Raw genomic sequence first — 16,691 nt, 5'->3', positions numbered from 1 at the left:
ATGGAAGTATGATCTGGAAGCATTTCCTTGGCAAATTGAAGAGAAATCCTTGAAAGCAGCTGTGGAGGAAGTGCTGGTGGAGGTGGCACTTCCAGGTATTTTCAGGTTTGTCTGGGCCAGATCCCAGCAGGAGAGAAGTGTGCACATGCGGGATAAGCAGGGCAGTTTGGAAAAGCAGTCCCTTCACAGCCCGGCTCCCCCCAGCCCCCTTTGGGGGTGACCCCCCGCCCCTCGCGCTCCCTTTGGGGTCCCCCCCGCTCTTTCCCCCCCGCCGCTTTCCCGCCGTGCCCGCCCCGCTCACCCGACAGGGCGGGGCCGGCAGGGACGGGGCGGGGACGGGCCGAGCGCTGATTGGCTGCGGCGGGGGCTCGAGAGGCGGGGCGTGCGCAGAGCGCCATGTTGTCTGCGGGGCAGCGGTAGCGGTGGAGGTGCGGCTGCGCTCGGAGAGCGCGATTCTGGGGATCCGCTCGGGGCTTCGGGGAGCGCGGCTGTGGGTGGAAAGGCTGGAGGGCTCGGGAGGGTTTAGCCGAGGGGTTCGGGGGTTCCCGAGGGTCAGAGCGCGGGGCTTGGAACCCGCGGGGGGGGGGGGGGGGGGGGGGCTGTCCCAGCGCCCTGGCTGCACTGCGCAGGCGCGCCGGCGTTACCCGCCGGCGTGACCCGCGATCCGCCATTACCCCTCCCACCACAGCGCCCCCTGCCGGCCCGGCGGACCGACCCCAGGGAAAGGGGATCCCAATGCCCCCCCCGAACCCCAGAGAGCCCCAACACGCAGCACACAGAGACCCCAAAGGGACTGAGGCCCGGGGGTCCCCTAAAGCCCAGCAGTGGGGTTCAGGGGATCTCCCAGCCCCCAGGGGAAGGAGTCCTGGGGGTGCCCCCCAAAGTCCGGGGGGAGATGTACCGCATCCGTGTAAGGGGCTCCCAGTGCCCCTCAGTACGGCCCAGTAACCCCCTCAGTGACCAGCCAGTGTGTCCCAGTGACCTCCCACTGCCCCCCAGGATGGCCCAGTGATGTTCCAGTGAGCACCCAGTAACCTCCAGTATGGCCCAGTAACCTGCCAGTGTCTCTCCCTGTGTCCTGGTAATCCCCCAGTAACTCCCCAGTCCCTCCCAGTGCCCTCCCAGGATCCCTCAGTAACCCTCTAGTCCCTCCCAGTGCCCTCTGGTTCCCCCCAGTGTGTCCCAGTATCCTCCAGTAATCACCCAGTGCCCCCCAAAGCCCTCCAACTGTCCCCAACGTGTCCCCAGATGCCCTTGGCCTTTCTGTGAGCATGGGGGGGGGCATTTTTGGGGTCAAAGGGTCCTGGGGGGCTCCTGGGGTGAGATGGAGGGTTGGGACATCAGGGATGGGCATGGGGCCAGTGGAATTGGGGGTGTCAACGGGGGAATAATGGCAATGGGGAGGCCCTGGGGACACTGGAGACACCAGGCTTGTCTTGGAGTGTCAAGGGGGAATTAGGAACACCAAGAGGGTCTTGAGGACACCGGGGAGGTCTCAGGACTCAGCTGCTCTTGGTGCAGCCCCTCATCTCCTCCCCAGACCTCTTTAACCTCCCCATATGTCCCTTAACCTTCATTTTTCCTTTAATCCCCTCCCCCCACAGATCCCTTTGATGCCCCAATGCCCCCAAAACCTGTTTTAACTCCCCCAAATACACCCAAAGACCCCTAAACGCCACCAAATCCCCATCCAAACCCCCAGATCCCTTGAAATCTCCCCCAGCCCCCCCCTCAAATCCATTCCAAACTCCCCAAAGAGGGATCACCTGGCACCCTGGGACAGGAACACAGTGGGCTGTACTGGGGGCACTGGGCTGTACTGGGAGTGCACTGAGGGGGCTCAGGTGTCCCAGGACAACGTGGTCCAGCTCCAGGAGAGCTCTGGGGAGCAGTGAGGAGGTACTGGTCTGTACTGGTCTGTACCCCCAATCCCCAAAGCCCCTCCCCAGCTCCCCCAGGACCCTCCTGGACCCCAAAGCCCCCCAGGCCCCTCCAGGCCCCTGACTTGGTCCTGCTGCCCCTTGAGCATCTGCAGCTGCTGCAGAACCAGGCATTTCATCAGCAAATGTGCAGGTGACCCCAAGCTGGGGGTGTGTTGATGTGCTGGAAGGCAGGAGGGCTCTGCAGAGGGACCTGGCCCAGCTGGATCCATGGGCTGATTGCAAGGGGATGAGGTTCCAGCAGGCCAAGGGCCGGGTCCTGCCCTTTGGCCACAAAAAGCCCCATCAGCCCCCCGGGCTGGGGCCAGAGTGTCTGGAGAGCAGGCAGGCAGAAAGGGAGCTGGGAGTGTGGATGGACAGGAAGCTGAAGAGGAGGCAGAGTGTGGCCAGGTGGCCAAGAGGGCCAATGGCTGGTGTCCTGTGTGAGGAAGAGTGTGTCAGCAGGAGCAGGGAAGTGATTGTTGGGCTGGAGTGAGCGCTGGTGCGGCCACCCCTGGAGTGCTGTGTCCAGCTCTGGGCCCCTGAGCTGAGGAAGGCCCTGGAGGGGCTGGAGCAGGTGCAGAGAAGAGCAGCGAGGCTGGGGAAGGGAGTGGAGCACAAGTGGTGTGAGGAGAGGCTGAGGGAGCTGGGGGTGTTGAGGCTGGAGAAGAGGAGGCTCAGGGGAGACCTCCTGACTGTCTGCAAGTCCCTGCCAGGAGGTTGGAGCCAGGTGGGGGTGGGGCTGTTGTGCCAGGAAGCAGCAGTAGGACAAGAGGGCTGGGTCTTGAGCTGTGCCAGGGGAGGTTTAGGTTGGATATTAGGAAGCAATTTTTTCCCAAGAGTGTAATCAGGCCTTGGAATGGTCTGGGCAGGGAGGGGTTGGAGTCAGTGTCCCTGGAGGTGTTGAAGGTGAGAGTGGATGTGGCATCAGTGCCATGGTCTGGGAAGCACGGCGGGGTTGGATCCAGGGTTGGACTTGATGATCTTGGAGGTCTTTTCCAATGTGGCTGATTCTGTGATTCTGTGATTGCCATTCCTATGGCAGCACATGCTTGAGGCTCTATCCCCAGGGTGATAGAGATGTCTGTCCATATCTATCTCCAAGGTTAGTCTGTAAATGTGTGGTGTTAGCAAAGCAGGCTGAGTTCTGGGCTGGTTGTAGAAGGAGAAAAAAGCCCAGAGGCCAGTGCAAGCAGGCAGCCCTGAGCTTGCCCATGATGTCCCCTCCCTGCAGGTTCCTGTCCTTGAGCCCAGGCCCTGAGGTGAGGCTGAGAAGTGGCGCGGAGGTGAGCCCAGAGCTGTCCCTGAGGTGAGGCTGAGAATAAGTGCAAGGCAGAGGTGCTGCTGAGGAAGGAGAGCCCTGTAGTGGGGAAAAGAAGAAGCTGTGTGTGCCCATCCCCGAGCAGGTTCTGTGTCCATCCCCTGTGTGCCAGGTGAGCTGGGGCTTTGCTGCAGAGCTGCGGGCGCTGATTTGAGCGTCTCCAAGTGCTGAGATGGTGGGCACCCAGGAACACCAACTGTGCCTGGCCACGGAGCCTGCAAGGAGGAGCAGAGACAGCCCTGGCAGTGTGGGGGTCCAGGTTGTCCCTGTGCCTTCCCCTGCAGGCCCTGTCTGTCCCTGCTGGGCCCCTGTCCATCCCCATCAGGTCCCTGCCCGTCCCCCCGGGCTGAGCTCCCCCCAGGAAGTGCCGTGGAGCTGAAGCTGCTGCCATCCCCCCCCTGCAGCCGCTGCCCCAGCCAAGGGAGCAGCAAAGGCAGGGCCAGGAGCAGAGGCAGCAGCAGGGGAGCCCTGGGGGGGCCAGGAAGCTCTTGTGTGGGTCAGGAAAGAGGCGCTGGGCACGAGGCCGGGGCTGTGCTGAGCAGGCCCAGCCCTCACATCCCCCCAGCCAACGCCGGCTGCCCGGGGGGCTTGGGAGGGACCCCCAGCCCGTGTGCCCCACACTGAGCTGGCAGAGAGAGAGCCAAGGGACAGGGCCACGGGCAGGGCCACGGGTGAGGGACAGGCAGGGCCATTGCAGGGCCACGGTGAGGGCACAGCCTGTGGCAGCAGAGCTGCCCAGGGCCGGGGGCAGCCGGGGGTGTTGGTACCAGGCAGTGGTGGGGCCGAGCAGAGCACGAGGCCTCTTGCAGAGCCCTGGAACAGCCTCCCACTTACCAACCCCACCCTGGTGGGATGACACTGTCCCCTCCCTACAGGACACTCCCCCAGAACTCTTCAGGGGTGCATTTTGTATCTATTTCTGGTTGCTGATTCCTGCTGGGGACGTGACGGAGCCTCTGCAATCCCATGCATGGGGCACAATCTCCTCTGCAGAGCTTGACTCACTGCAGAGAAGCCAAATGCTGCCCCTGGGCTGTCAGAAGTGGTGCTGAAGCCTCTTTCAGCCCAGCCCCAGGTGCAGTTTTCTCATCCCCTCACCGAGTGCCCGCTCCCCCAGCCGGCACTGACCAACCAGGGCGTTTGGCACACTTGGTTTGGTGGTTTGGAGAAACAGCCCTGGACTGGCAGGGGGCCAGATAACCTCGAGGAACAGCCCTGGTGAGTTTTAACTAAAACTACATTAATACAGTTTTTGATTAATATATAGTTAAGTCAATCAAGTGCTCATGAAATGACATCACTCCCTTCATCCTCCTAAATAAACACCATTTTTTTGGTCTGAATCTTCATATTTTGGAGTATTTTTGGCTGAATCCTAACTTTTTACAGTTTGTGAGGGGGTTTGTCTTTCTGTTTCTGAGGGGTTTTTTGCCTGAATCTTGGAGGTTTGGGTTTTTCTGGGCTGAATCTTGGTGTTTGGGAGGTTTTTATGGACACAGGATGCCCAGTGAGTTCTAGAGATGGACTTGGACAGGAGGAACCCCCAAGCCAACGCGCTCAGCCCTTGTTTTCCCCCCATCAGGATTTGTCCTTCCCAAAGCTTGGTCGGATGGAGGAGGAGGCTGCGAGGAAGAGGAAGATGCCTTGGGCCCCCCAGGCAGGTGAGGAGGAAGTCAGTGTCCCTTTGGGCGGGTGTTGTGCTGGCTCTGTCAGCCGAGCATGGCCCCGGCTGCAGGACAACCCCGCTGGCGCCGCCGTCCTGCCGGGGCCGGAGTTGGGGGGATGTCCTTGGCCTTCCCTGTGGGCCGGAGGCAAATCCCCTCCCTGTCCTTCTTGCTTCCTGCCCCAGGCCCCGAGCTGAGGACGGAGAGCCCGGAGGACAAATCCCCCCGTGAGACCCTGGTGGGAGAGGCCGTTTTGAAGGGCTCCCCGGCTCAGGAAGGCAGCGGGGAGGAAAAGGGCCGGAGATCCCCCCGCAGGAGGGGCTCCAAAGCCATCCCAGGGTTTTCTGAGGAGGAAAGAGCCAGCCTGTGCCGGGAAGGCGACCAGAGCTTGAGCCAGAGCTCCAACCTGGTGGTCCCTGAGCAACCTCCCACTAGAAAGAAGCCCTTCAGGTGCTGGGAATGTGGGAAGAGCTTCAGTCAGAGCTTCAGCCTGCTCCGCCACCAGCAAATCCACACTGGGGCACGTCCCTACACATGTGGAGAATGTGGAAAGAGCTTCAGCCAGAGCTACCACCTCCGCACCCACCAGCTCATCCACACTGGGGAACGGCCCTACAAGTGTGAGGAATGTGGGAAGAGCTTCAGCCGGAGCTTTCACCTTCGTTCCCACCAGCACATCCACACTGGAGAATGTCCTTACACGTGTAGGGAATGTGGGAAGAGCTTCAGTGACAGCTCCACCCTCCGCAAACACCATCGCATCCATACTGGGGAACGGCCCTACAAGTGCTTGGATTGTGGGAAGAGGTTTCCAACCAGGGGGAATCTCTACACGCATGAGCGGACGCACACGGATGAGAGGCCCTTCCACTGCACCGACTGTGGGAAATGGTTCAAGGAGAAATCCCATCTTGTCACCCACCAGCGCATCCACACCGGGGAGAGGCCCTACAAGTGTGGGGAGTGTGGGAAGAGATTCACCCAGATCGGTGTCTTGACCAAACACCAACGGACCCACCAGTAAGGGAAGCCCTACCAGTGCCCCGACTGCGGGAAGAGCTTCGGCTGCTGCTTCCACCCCGAATGAAGCCCCTGATGGTGAGGCAACCCCTGGAGTCCAGTGACTGTCAGTCCATCCCTTTTGACCATAAAGGGCCAGTCCCCTTTCACAGGGGCAGCTTCTTCCAACAGAACCTTTCTTGTGGGGTGTGTCGAGATTCCTGCCTTGCCTGGGGACCCCCCAAGGTCACTGCTGGAGGTTGAGAGCAGAGATCTCCCCACGAGCGTTGGTCTGGGGGAGTTCCATCCATCTCTAATTAAGAATTATTGATTTTGTGCCAGCTGGAGTAGAATTGCTTCAACAATTGCTTTAGTGTAGAGCACTGTCCTATCTTATCCTGTACTCCTGGTAGTTTTAGTGTTTGTATTGTGCAGTAAATAATTCTGATGAAGATTTTTTGTCTGGTCATTTGGAACCCTAAATAAATCAATAGATTTGATTTGCCATCATTAAAACCTTGAGGACAAAAGTGGTTCACTCACACCTCTCTAATTTCTCTAAACTCAAACTGTTGTCATTACCCAAGGCTGAGATTGGATCCAGCAGCCTCCAGAACCCCAGAGTAAGTTGGGAGCTCAGGGGGGCCACCCCCTTTTGCCAACCCCCCTGTGCCCAAAGACCCCCATGGGACCATCAGGCCTGCCAGACCACCTCCCCTTTTCCACCCTTCTCCCTGTTCCTCCCACTTTCCCATTGTCCCCTCAATCTCCAATTTTCCCCCTGAACAGTTTTGGGGGCCCAACCCCCACTTTTTTCCCCCTCTCCTGTGGGCACTGAAGGATAAAATGAGGCTGCACACACAGAGTTCCATTTCAGGACTTGTCCCCCCATCTTTCCGCCGTCCCCCTTTCATTGGGGTTCCTTTGGAAACAGCGCCTGGGCTTTGTCTTTTAGTCCACTGGAATTCCCAGCATGGCCCCAAAGCAGTGCCCTGATCCCACACATTCCCCTCCCCTCATGTGCTGGCTGTGTTCAGCCACCAGACAAAAACACAGGCTGCCATGCAGAGCGTTCCAAGTGGTTTCCACTTTGGCAAACAGCACTCTCTGGATGGAAAACACCAGTCAAGGCCAAAACACTCTTTGTTGATCCTGGTTAACTGAATGAAGCTGCTGCTGCCTTAACTTGTTCCCACAGACATTCTCAGGGTTCCTTTGCTTCCAGGAGGCCCCACATGTCACAATGACCCCTTGATTCCATGAGCTTCCACAGTCTCCAAAGGTTCCTTTAGTTCCATGAGGCCCTGCAGTCCCCAAATGCCCTTTGGATTCTCGGAGATTTCCCACTGTCCCAGGGTCCCTTGTGTTTCAGAAGGAGCTGCAGTGGGACAGTGGCCCCTTGGTTCTGTGAACTCTGCAGTGTTCCAGGAATCCTTGGGTTCCAGGGGAGCCTGCAGTTTCACAAGGAGCACTTGAATGCAGGAGGTTCTGCGGGGTCCCAATGGCCCCTGGATTCTGGGAGGTTCAGAAATATCTCAGGGCTGAGAAAACTGGGATTGTTCAGGCAGGAGAAGAGCAGGCTCTGGGGTGATCTAATTGTGGTCTTCCAGTGCCTGAAGGGAGCCAACAAGAAAGATGGAGAGAGACTTTGGACAAGGGCCTGGAGGGACAGGACAAGGGGCAGTGGCTTCACATGGATCGAGGGAAGCGTTGGAGGAGATAGTAGGAAGGAATTCTTTCTTATGAGAGTATTGAGATGATCTTGAAGGACCATCCCAAGCCAAAGCATTCCATGATTGTGGGGCTGGTGGGTGAGGTGGTGGTTGGAGCCGTCTGGGGCACATGGACCCAAAATGAGGGAGTTTTCCATTGTGGGGGAAGGAAGGAGGGGGCAGCAGAACTGACCCCTTGGACACCTGGCAGGCAGGCTTTGGCTGGAAGCTGGTGATGGGGAGCTGAGTGAAACCCCACAATGCAGGAGGAAATGGTCAGTGACCTGCTCTGCCAGTGAGACCCCCCCAAGTGCCTGGGCCCACATGGGATGCAGCCAAGAGTCCTAAGGGAGCTGGAGAAGGAGCTGGCCAAGCCACTCTCACTCATTCCCCAGCAGTGCTGCACAACTGCACAAGTCCCAGCTGACTGGCAACAAGCACATGGGATGCCCATGCACAGGAAGGGCCAAAAGGAGCATCTGGGGAACTCCTGGCCTGTCCCATTGACCTCAGGACCAGGGAAGTCCATGCAGCAGATCCTCCTCAGTGCCATCCCATGGCAGAGGCAGGACAACCAGGGGATCAGGCCCAGCCAGCGTGGGGTTGGGAAAGGCAGGTCCTGCCTGACCAACCTCATCTCCTTCTCTGACAAAGGACCCGCTCAGTAGCTGAGGGAAAGGCTGGGGATGTGTCTCTGTGGAATTCCAGAAAGCCTTTGGCACCATCTCCCCCAGCATCTCCTGCACAAACTGGCTGCTCATGGCTTGCCCAGGGAACTGTTTGCTGGGTGACAGTGTCTGATGGCCCAGGGAGTGGTGGGGAATGGAAGGAAATCCAGGTGGGGCTGGTCACTAGTGGGGTTCCCAAGGGCTCAGGGTTGGGGCTGCTCCTGTTTAACATCGTTGTGGATGATCTGGGCCAGGGGATCGAGTGCCCCCTCAGGAAAGTCGTGGACAACACCATGTTGGGTGTGAGTGTGGATGTGCTGGAGGGCTGGAAGGCTCTGCAGAGGGATCTGGACAGGCTGGATCAATAAGGCCAAGTGTCAGGGCCTGCCCTTGGCTCCCAACAGCCCCCTGGAACACTCCAGGCTGGGGGCAGAGGGGCTGGAGAGCTGCTCAGCAGGAAGGGACTTGGGGGTGCTGCTTGACAGCGGCTGGATATGAGGCAGAGTGTGCCCAGGGGGGCAAGAAGGCCAAGGGCATCGTGGCCTTTGTGGAGAAGGGTGTGGCCAGCAGGAGCAGAGAACTGATTGCCCCTGTGTGCTGGGCACTGGGGAGGCCCCACCTGGAGTGCTGTGTCCAGTTCTGGCCCCTTGTGCTGGTTTAAGAGTTAACCAGCAGGGGAAATGAACTCAACTCAAAGGAGAGATTATAAGTCAGAAAAACAATTTATTAAAATAATACAGTAAATACAATTATACAAACAAACAATTGGTTTTAACCCACAAAACCCAAATGTATAACCCAGCACCCTGGGGCATGAACAAAGTGGTGTTCCTTGGGCCCCCCCTTGAGTCCAAAGTAAAGGGAGAGGGGAAAAACCTGCTGGTGGGAGAGCTCTTGCAGTCTGGTCAAAAGTGGGGATTGCAGTCCAGTTTAGGGTGGTGTCTCAGTCTGGTTGAGAGCGGTGAGCTGCAGTCCTCCTCTGGATCCCACTAGTGGGTGTAAGGTTCTGAAACTCCACGTTTATATATTCTCCAGTTCAGGCAGGAATGGTCAGTCCTCCCCTCAGAGCGGGGAATTCCATAAAAGGGTATGAGGCTGCTCAGTCCATAAAAGGGTATGAGGGTGCTCAGGAACACCCCCCCACACCTCACAGGCCTCTACTGACAACAGTTTCTGGGAAAATGGCATGGAAGGCTATAGAATACACAGTTTTGGGCTACACCCATCCAGTGATGAATCGGTCCCAGCTGTCCTAACAAGGACACATGGCAACCATCATACCTCCCACTGCTACGGACATTTACCATGGCAAACCTCATACATTGTATTACTATGGTCTGTTACCATGGCAACCAGCATACATTCCCATTGCTACCATCAGTTACCATGGCAAACAGCATACATTCCCACTGTTTTGGTCGGTTACCATAGCAACCATCATACAGTCCCGTTTCTACGGTCAGTTACCATGGCAATCACCATACATTCTCGTCGCTATGGTCAGCAACCGTGGCAAACATCATACATTTCCGTTGGTACGGTCAGTTACCATGGCAACCATCATGTTGCTATGGTCAGTTACCATACATACATTCTCGTCACTACGGTCAGTTACTGTGGCAACCACCATACATTCCCATTGCTACTGCCAGTTACACATTTCTATTGCTATTGTCGGTTTCCATGGCAACCCTCATACATTCCCATTGCTGAAGTCAGTTACCATGGTGTAGTGGTTTATATTCCCATTGCTAAGGTCAGTTACTATGGTAATCTTTTGGTTCCTCTTGGAGAGAAGCAGATGCAGATGAACCTCCCTGTCGTCCACCAACCTGGCAGCTGTGCTCTAAAGGCCTGTGTCAGAAGGGGTGTCTTCACCAAGACCCTGCACAAACCTCTGGGACTCTTTGCATCCTGTCGTGCTGCCTTTCCAGTGAATTCCAAGGTTATCAAAGACAACTTGAATGGGCTCTTTGTCTCACTCCACAAGGTCACCCAAACCAGTCTCTCCTCCGACCCTCACCCACAAAAGTTCACCCAAGCTGTTCATCCCCTAGAGCAGCTGCACAGGTCCAAGAAGCTCCTTCCCACTGAGGACACCTCTCTCCTGCTCTTTCTCTCCTGTGTCTCCTTGGCCTTCTCTCCCAACCCATCACAGCCCTGCAACCTGGGAACTGCCTCAGCAGGCCTGGGCTGTTATTGCCTGCAAGTGGAATGAAGAGAGACTTGGGGCTGCAGCTCCTCCTGCCTGTGCCCCACACGCAGGGCATTGGGGCCTGTCTGGCTGCAGCCCCTCAGTGGGGCACCAGGGTAAGAACAGACTTGCAGTGGGGAAAGCTGCTCTGAAAGCCCCGAGAGCTGGGCTGTGCAGAGGCTTTGCTGACAATGGCCTTGGGGGTGGACGTGCTGGGACTCAGGCCCAGGGGGAAAATCACAGACCTGATCCCTGAGGAGATCAGCACATGCTGCTGAAATGCTGGGGGAGAGAAGAGCCAGCAGAGGGAGGAAACAAGTGTGGACAGCCTGGGCTGATGTGCTTTGGACTCGTGCCTGGCCCGGCCTTGGCTGGGCAGAGAAGGGACAGCCTTTGTGTCCCTGCAGGGCTGGGATTCACTCCCTGCCCCAAAGGCACCCAATGTGTCTGAGAAGCCCTGGGTGGTGCCTCTCACAGAACTGACTCCATTTGGTCACCTGAGCACCTCTAGGGACTGCCCTGGACAGAAGGAACAGTGACAGGTTCCCCTGTCCTACATGTGGGCACCTTCTGCCACTGAAGTTGGCCAAAGCAATGTCCCAGCAGCCTCCAAGAAGATCCCACAGCTGCTGCCCTGTCTCTAGGAACTGCTCCATTGGAGCCTGCAGTTCCCAGCAGGAATCTTGGACACCTCTGGCCCCTCAGAAGGAACCAGGGGTTTGTGTCCCAGCAGGTCACTCCTGGCTTTGGTCTTCATTCATTGTCATGGGAGCTGGGACAAGGAGTCACCTGCAGGTGCCTGTTTTGGGCCCACTGAAGTGGGGCAGGAGGAATCCCAGCCCATGGAGGTTGTGGAGGGAGCTGTGTCCTTCTGGCCCCAGGTCTGCAGAGCCACAAGGAGACACCTCTGTTGACTCAGCTGAGTCCCTTCCCTCAGTGCAGGTGAAGGAGATCCCTCCTGGGCACTGTCTGGCTTTCCTGTCTAATGATGGGACATGAAAAGGGGACTCTTGAACTCTGTGTGTGTTTGGAGAAGTGACAGTGCTGAATGAAGTGTCTGTGCCCAGCTGAGAGAAGGAACATCATTATTTCCTTCAGCTGTGTGCCAGCAGGTTCTCCTAGAGCCCCAGGGACAGCTGGAGGGAGCCCAGAGGGGCAGAGCAAGGGCTGCCTGGGGCTGTTGCTGTGCTGCTGAGCTGGGCCAGGCTCCTGGCACACAGGGAGCTCCTGGTAACCAAGAAGAGCTTCAAAGAGACAGCTCTGCTGGTGAGCAGCTCCTCTGCACAGCCCAGCAGGGCTGAGGGCACTGCCTGCAGCACCCAGGGCACAGGAGAGAAGGCAGAGAGATGAGAAGCAGCCTGGGCTGGGAGGTGACTGAGCTCTCACTACAGGAGAAACCTTCCCAGCATTTGAATGAAGAATTCTCTGGCTGTAGGAAAGTTCAACTTGCCTTCCTGGAGGCATCTCCTAAAGCTGGCACATCCCACAGCTTCTAGGATCTTTCAGCAGGACTCTCCCAGTTGCTGCAGTGCAGGGGAAGTGGCCACATGGCAGAGCAGGGCAGGAGCTGCAGGCAGCAAGGGCAGAGAGGAGAAGGGAGCAGGAGGTTCAAGGGATCCTGGGCTGGGAGGACAGGGCAGAGCTGCTCAGGGCAGGAACCTTGCCAGCCCTTTGCCACGGTCAGGCTGTGGCTGCAGAGCAGTGCAGGTGAGTTCCTGCAAGTGCCTCTGCCAGCTGCCAAATGGCAGCAGTGGCAGGAGCTGTCAGGATGGCTCTGCTGGATTTGCTGGGGTGCAGCAGGAGAAGCTGCTGCAGAGCAGGACTTGCTGCTGCCCCATCAGAGGCCCAGGGCCAGAAGGTTCCCTGTGGCAGGGCTGGCTGTGGGGTGGGAAGGTGGGGGTGCAGCCAGGGGTGCCCAGGGCTGTGGTGCAGAGCAGGGTCCTGCCCCCAGGGCTCTGTGTGCTGGGGCAGGGACTCTGCTGCCTGCCAGGGTCAGCTCTCAGCCCGGCCAAGGAGCTGCCACGGGGCTGGGGGAGAAGGGCTGTGGGGAAGGAACAATTCCTGGGAGGGTAGAGCAGGGCAGAGTCCTTCTGATCTCCAAAGTGGGCTGCAGGGATGAGGGCTGGTCACAGCTCCAGATCTAAGCAGGAAATTTCCCAGAAGGTATTTGCAAGAGACACAGACAGACAGGGGATACCCTAAAGAGAATGAACCAGTTCTTTCAGTGTTATACTCTGGGTTGCCTGAGTGGTGAGTGCGACAGGGAAATGAATCTCTGAGCACAGGAGGAGACACTGAAACTTGAACTCTGTTAGATTAGAGGGGATTGAACCTGAGGGTATCAGACATCAAAACTGTCTTATAGATGCATCAGTGTCACTTTTCCAGCCTCCTCAGGGTTGCTCTGACATTGCCATCAGAGCCTGCCCAGCCAGAGATGCCCCTGGGCAGTGCCCTGTGCTGCTGGGAGGGCTCTGCAGGGCAGAGCTGAGCCCCCAGGGCTGGGATGGGCTCTGGCAGCACTGGCAGTGTCCAGCTCTGAGCCCATGGAAGCAGCTGCTGGCAGGGACAGCTCCAGGCAGCAGAGCCCTGGGCAGGGAGTGGGGGGCAAGTGCCTCCAAGGCCTGGGGGAGGGGGTGTTCAGGCAACTCTGCTGGGCACTGTGTGTTGGGCCATAGAAATGAGGATTCCTGCAGTGGAAAAAAAACCTTCTGCAGCTGTGATGGTAAAAATAGAAAACACAGGTGCAATTATTCTTAGGTCAGACTAAGCTTCTGCTCTGCAGCTCCAGCTCTTCTGAATCGTGGGTGTAGAGAGGGAACTTTTGTATTCAAGATGTGCTACAACTAACATTACTTGTGTGCCTGAGAGCTTTACGAAAAAAGTTATATGTCACACCACAGCAGAGCAAAACAGACTCCTTGGTAGTGAATTTGGTGACATTTGACACGTTGATTTCTTTTAGAAATGGAGTGGCTTTTTCACAGAGATCTGTCTTAACTGTTCCCTGTCCTTTCCTTTTCTGAAACAGATCTTGTGCTAAGAAATAACAAATGTCCAACAGCAGCTCCATGCCCCAGTTCCTCCTTCTGGCATTTGCAGACAGGCGGGAGCTGCAGCTCCTGCACTTCTGGCTCTTCCTGGCCATCTCCCTGGCTGCCCTCCTGGCCAACGGCCTCATCCTCAGCGCTGTAGCCTGTGACCACCACCTGCACACCCCCATGGGCTTCTTCCTGCTCAACCTCTCCCTCACAGACCTGGGCTGCATCTGCACCACTGTCCCCAAAGCCATGCACAATTCCCTATGGGACACCACAACCATCTCCTACATGGGATGTGCTGCACAGGCCTTTTTCTTTCTGTTCTTCATCTCAGCAGAGTTTTCCCTCCTCACCACCATGTGCTACGACCGCTACGTTGCCATCTGCAAACCCCTGCACTACGGGACCCTCCTGGGCAGCAGAGCTTGTGCCCACATGGCAGCAGCTGCCTGGGCCACTGTGTTTCTCAATGCTCTGCTGCACACAGCCAATACATTTTCCCTGCCCCTGTGCCAGGGCAATGCCCTGGGCCAGTTCTTCTGTGAAACCCCACACATCCTCAAGCTCTCCTGCTCACACTCAGGCTACCTCAGGGAAATCGGGCTCACTGTGATTAGTGCCTGTTTAGTGTTTGGTTGTTTTGTTTTCATTGTGTTCTCCTATGTGCAGATCTTCAGGGCTGTGCTGAGGATCCCCTCTCAGCAGGGACGGCACAAAGCCTTTTCCACGTGCCTCCCTCACTTGGTCGTGGTCTCACTGTTTGTCAGCACTGGCTTGTTTACTTACTTGAAGCCCCCTTCATTCTCCTCCCCATCCTTTGATCTGTTGGTGTCAGTTCTGTACTCAGTGGTACCTCCAGCATTGAACCCCCTCATCTACAGCCTGAGGAACCAGGAGCTCAAGGACACACTGAAGAAAATGATGACTGGATGTTTTTCAGAAGCAAAAATGTTTCTGTTTTCTGCTCCATAACATTCAGAATGGATGGCCCAGCCTTCCTTCTCAGGTTTCTTATGGCAATAATTTGTGGGAGCTGTTCTCTTTTTTCTTGCAATAATTTTTTTCCACAAAAGAAAATGTTTTTCTTCCTGCCCTTTCTAATTCATTGTCTACTATTGAATTTGATTCTGATACTGTCTAAATGAGGAATTGTAATTTATGCATTTCAAAAAAACTAATTTTCTTGTAGAAACTTTTTTGGATGAAATCCTTCCTCTGGTACTTTTGAAGTAGCAGGGACTGTCCCTGTGTGCAGATGAAGAGAGAAAAGGAGTCCCAGCACAGCAGCACTGCCAGGGAGCACCAGAACTTATTCTGAGCTGCTCTCTTTCAACTTCCACGCTCTCCTTCTGCACCCATGTGTAAGACCTGACTGGTTTGATATTGGGGTGTGGAGATGTAACAAGAACTAATAGTTTTTGCAACAAAACATGTCATAGAAAATTACTGTGTGCAATTTAGAGAAATTGGCCAAGGACAGTGAGAGAACAATGAAGAAGGGAGCTAAAGCAGCAGATGTATTTATAACCAGGAATACTTTCTCAAAGAAGTTCATATGGCAGTCACTTGGAATTCTGGGGACTCCAAACAGAGAAGACCACCAAAGATGCTCGATGAAGCCCCTCAGAGACCTTACAAGGATATGTATATATGCTAATAAGTGTTGGGAGCTGCAGCTCTGGTGTATCTGTGAATGCCATGAATACATAAAAGGAATGCAGGGAACAAAAAATGGATAACCATGTAATGCTGACATAGCAGCAGGAGTGAAGATACCTCTGTGTTCACTTCCGTGAACTGATTCCCAGGGCACCTGGTTAGCTGAAATCACGCAGTGTTGTAATAAAAATGCCTGCCTATTAAAACTCACAAATTGAGTCTTAGCGGTTTCTTTAAGAGCTGGTTTTAGGCAACAACGATGCTTCATGGCCCCTCACAGGCCCTCATGGCCCCTCACAGGCCCTCATGGTCCCTCACAGCCCCTCATGGTCCCTTACAGCCCCTCACAGCCCCTTACAGCCCCTCATAGCTCTCACAGCCCTTCACAGGCCCTCACGGCCCCTCACAGCCCCTTTCAGCACCAGATGTGGGGATTCTCCCGAAGGAGATGGGATCAGGCCCTGCTTGTCCTCCTTTTAGTTGGGTCATTTTATATCAGTGAGTAAAGAAAGGTTGAAATGAAACAGTTTGCACCATTTCCCTCTGCTTTAATTTGGGGGGGCTGAAGCTCTCTGCTGACGGTGGCCCGAGTGTGACCATCAGTGCAGCCCCCCAGCCCCCTTTGTTTCCCCCCAGTCATTCCTGGTTCCAAAGCCCCCCGGCTCTGGAGGAGGCAGAGCTGCAGCGCCGTGGGCTCCGTCCCCGGCCCAGCCGGGGCTCTCGGGCAGGAGCAGCAGCAGCGAAGCCCCTTCCCACCTGCTCTTGCCTTGGCTTTGCCTGGGAAGCCAGAAGCCTCTGGAAACCAGCACAGCCACTGAAACGGGAGCCAGGCCTAAAAGAGTTAACTGAGATATCTTGGCCTGCTAAGAAACCCCAATACCTGTGTTGCTAGAAGAACATTTTAGGAGCACTGGTTAATATCATGTTCTGTTCTGCTCACTGGACCAAAGGACTTATTATAGAAAGGAGTAGTACACACATGGTAATAAATTAGGTAAAGAAGACATTTGAATAAGATATAGAAGGCCCAAAGCCAGGGTTTTGCAAGCTTGAAGAATTCAGGTCACCTGACAAAGAAAATTGAAAAGGTCAAATCACGGAAGATATCCGTGGTGACCACCAGAGGGATGAAGGCTTGAGGAGAAGATCCCCAGAGTAGAAGACTGTGCATGCCTGGAAAGACTCCACTCAGAGACTAGCCTACTTATTAATATGTATGTTAAATGATTTAACCATGTATATAAAGTGTATAAAATGGCTTCCTTTTGCACATTCAGGTCGAGCAAGCTTGTCCAGCGTGAGCTAGCTTGCTTGCAATGTTGAATAAACAAATACTTTGCAGGTTAAAGACAAAAAATTCTCTGAGCAGTTAATCATATTGAGGTTTTTCAGCAGCAAAGAGGGTTGGGAGACTTCCAGACTGCTCAGGCTGGGAAGGGGATAGGGCAAGTCCTCCTGCAGTCATTCTCAGACATTGGAAGGACAAGGCAGGAATTGCAGAAACCCTGTGGGAG

At 55.7% G+C, this 16,691-nt stretch overlaps 1 protein-coding gene across 1 annotated transcript in view; it reads left to right on the top strand.

Moving 5' to 3' along the window:
• Window positions 1–16,691, top strand: part of LOC135404965 (uncharacterized) — an 801,303-nt gene that overhangs the window by 525,090 nt on the left and 259,522 nt on the right. Inside the window, 1 exon segment of the mRNA XM_064639689.1 lies at window positions 5,326–5,924. Within this exon segment, the coding sequence (XP_064495759.1) occupies window positions 5,326–5,924 (599 nt within the window).

This window comes from Pseudopipra pipra, chromosome W (assembly GCF_036250125.1).
Source record: "Pseudopipra pipra isolate bDixPip1 chromosome W, bDixPip1.hap1, whole genome shotgun sequence".
Lineage (NCBI taxonomy): Eukaryota > Metazoa > Chordata > Aves > Passeriformes > Pipridae > Pseudopipra > Pseudopipra pipra.
The sequence above is the reverse complement of the archived record's forward strand: the minus strand, read 5'-3'. Positions and strand labels throughout refer to the sequence as shown.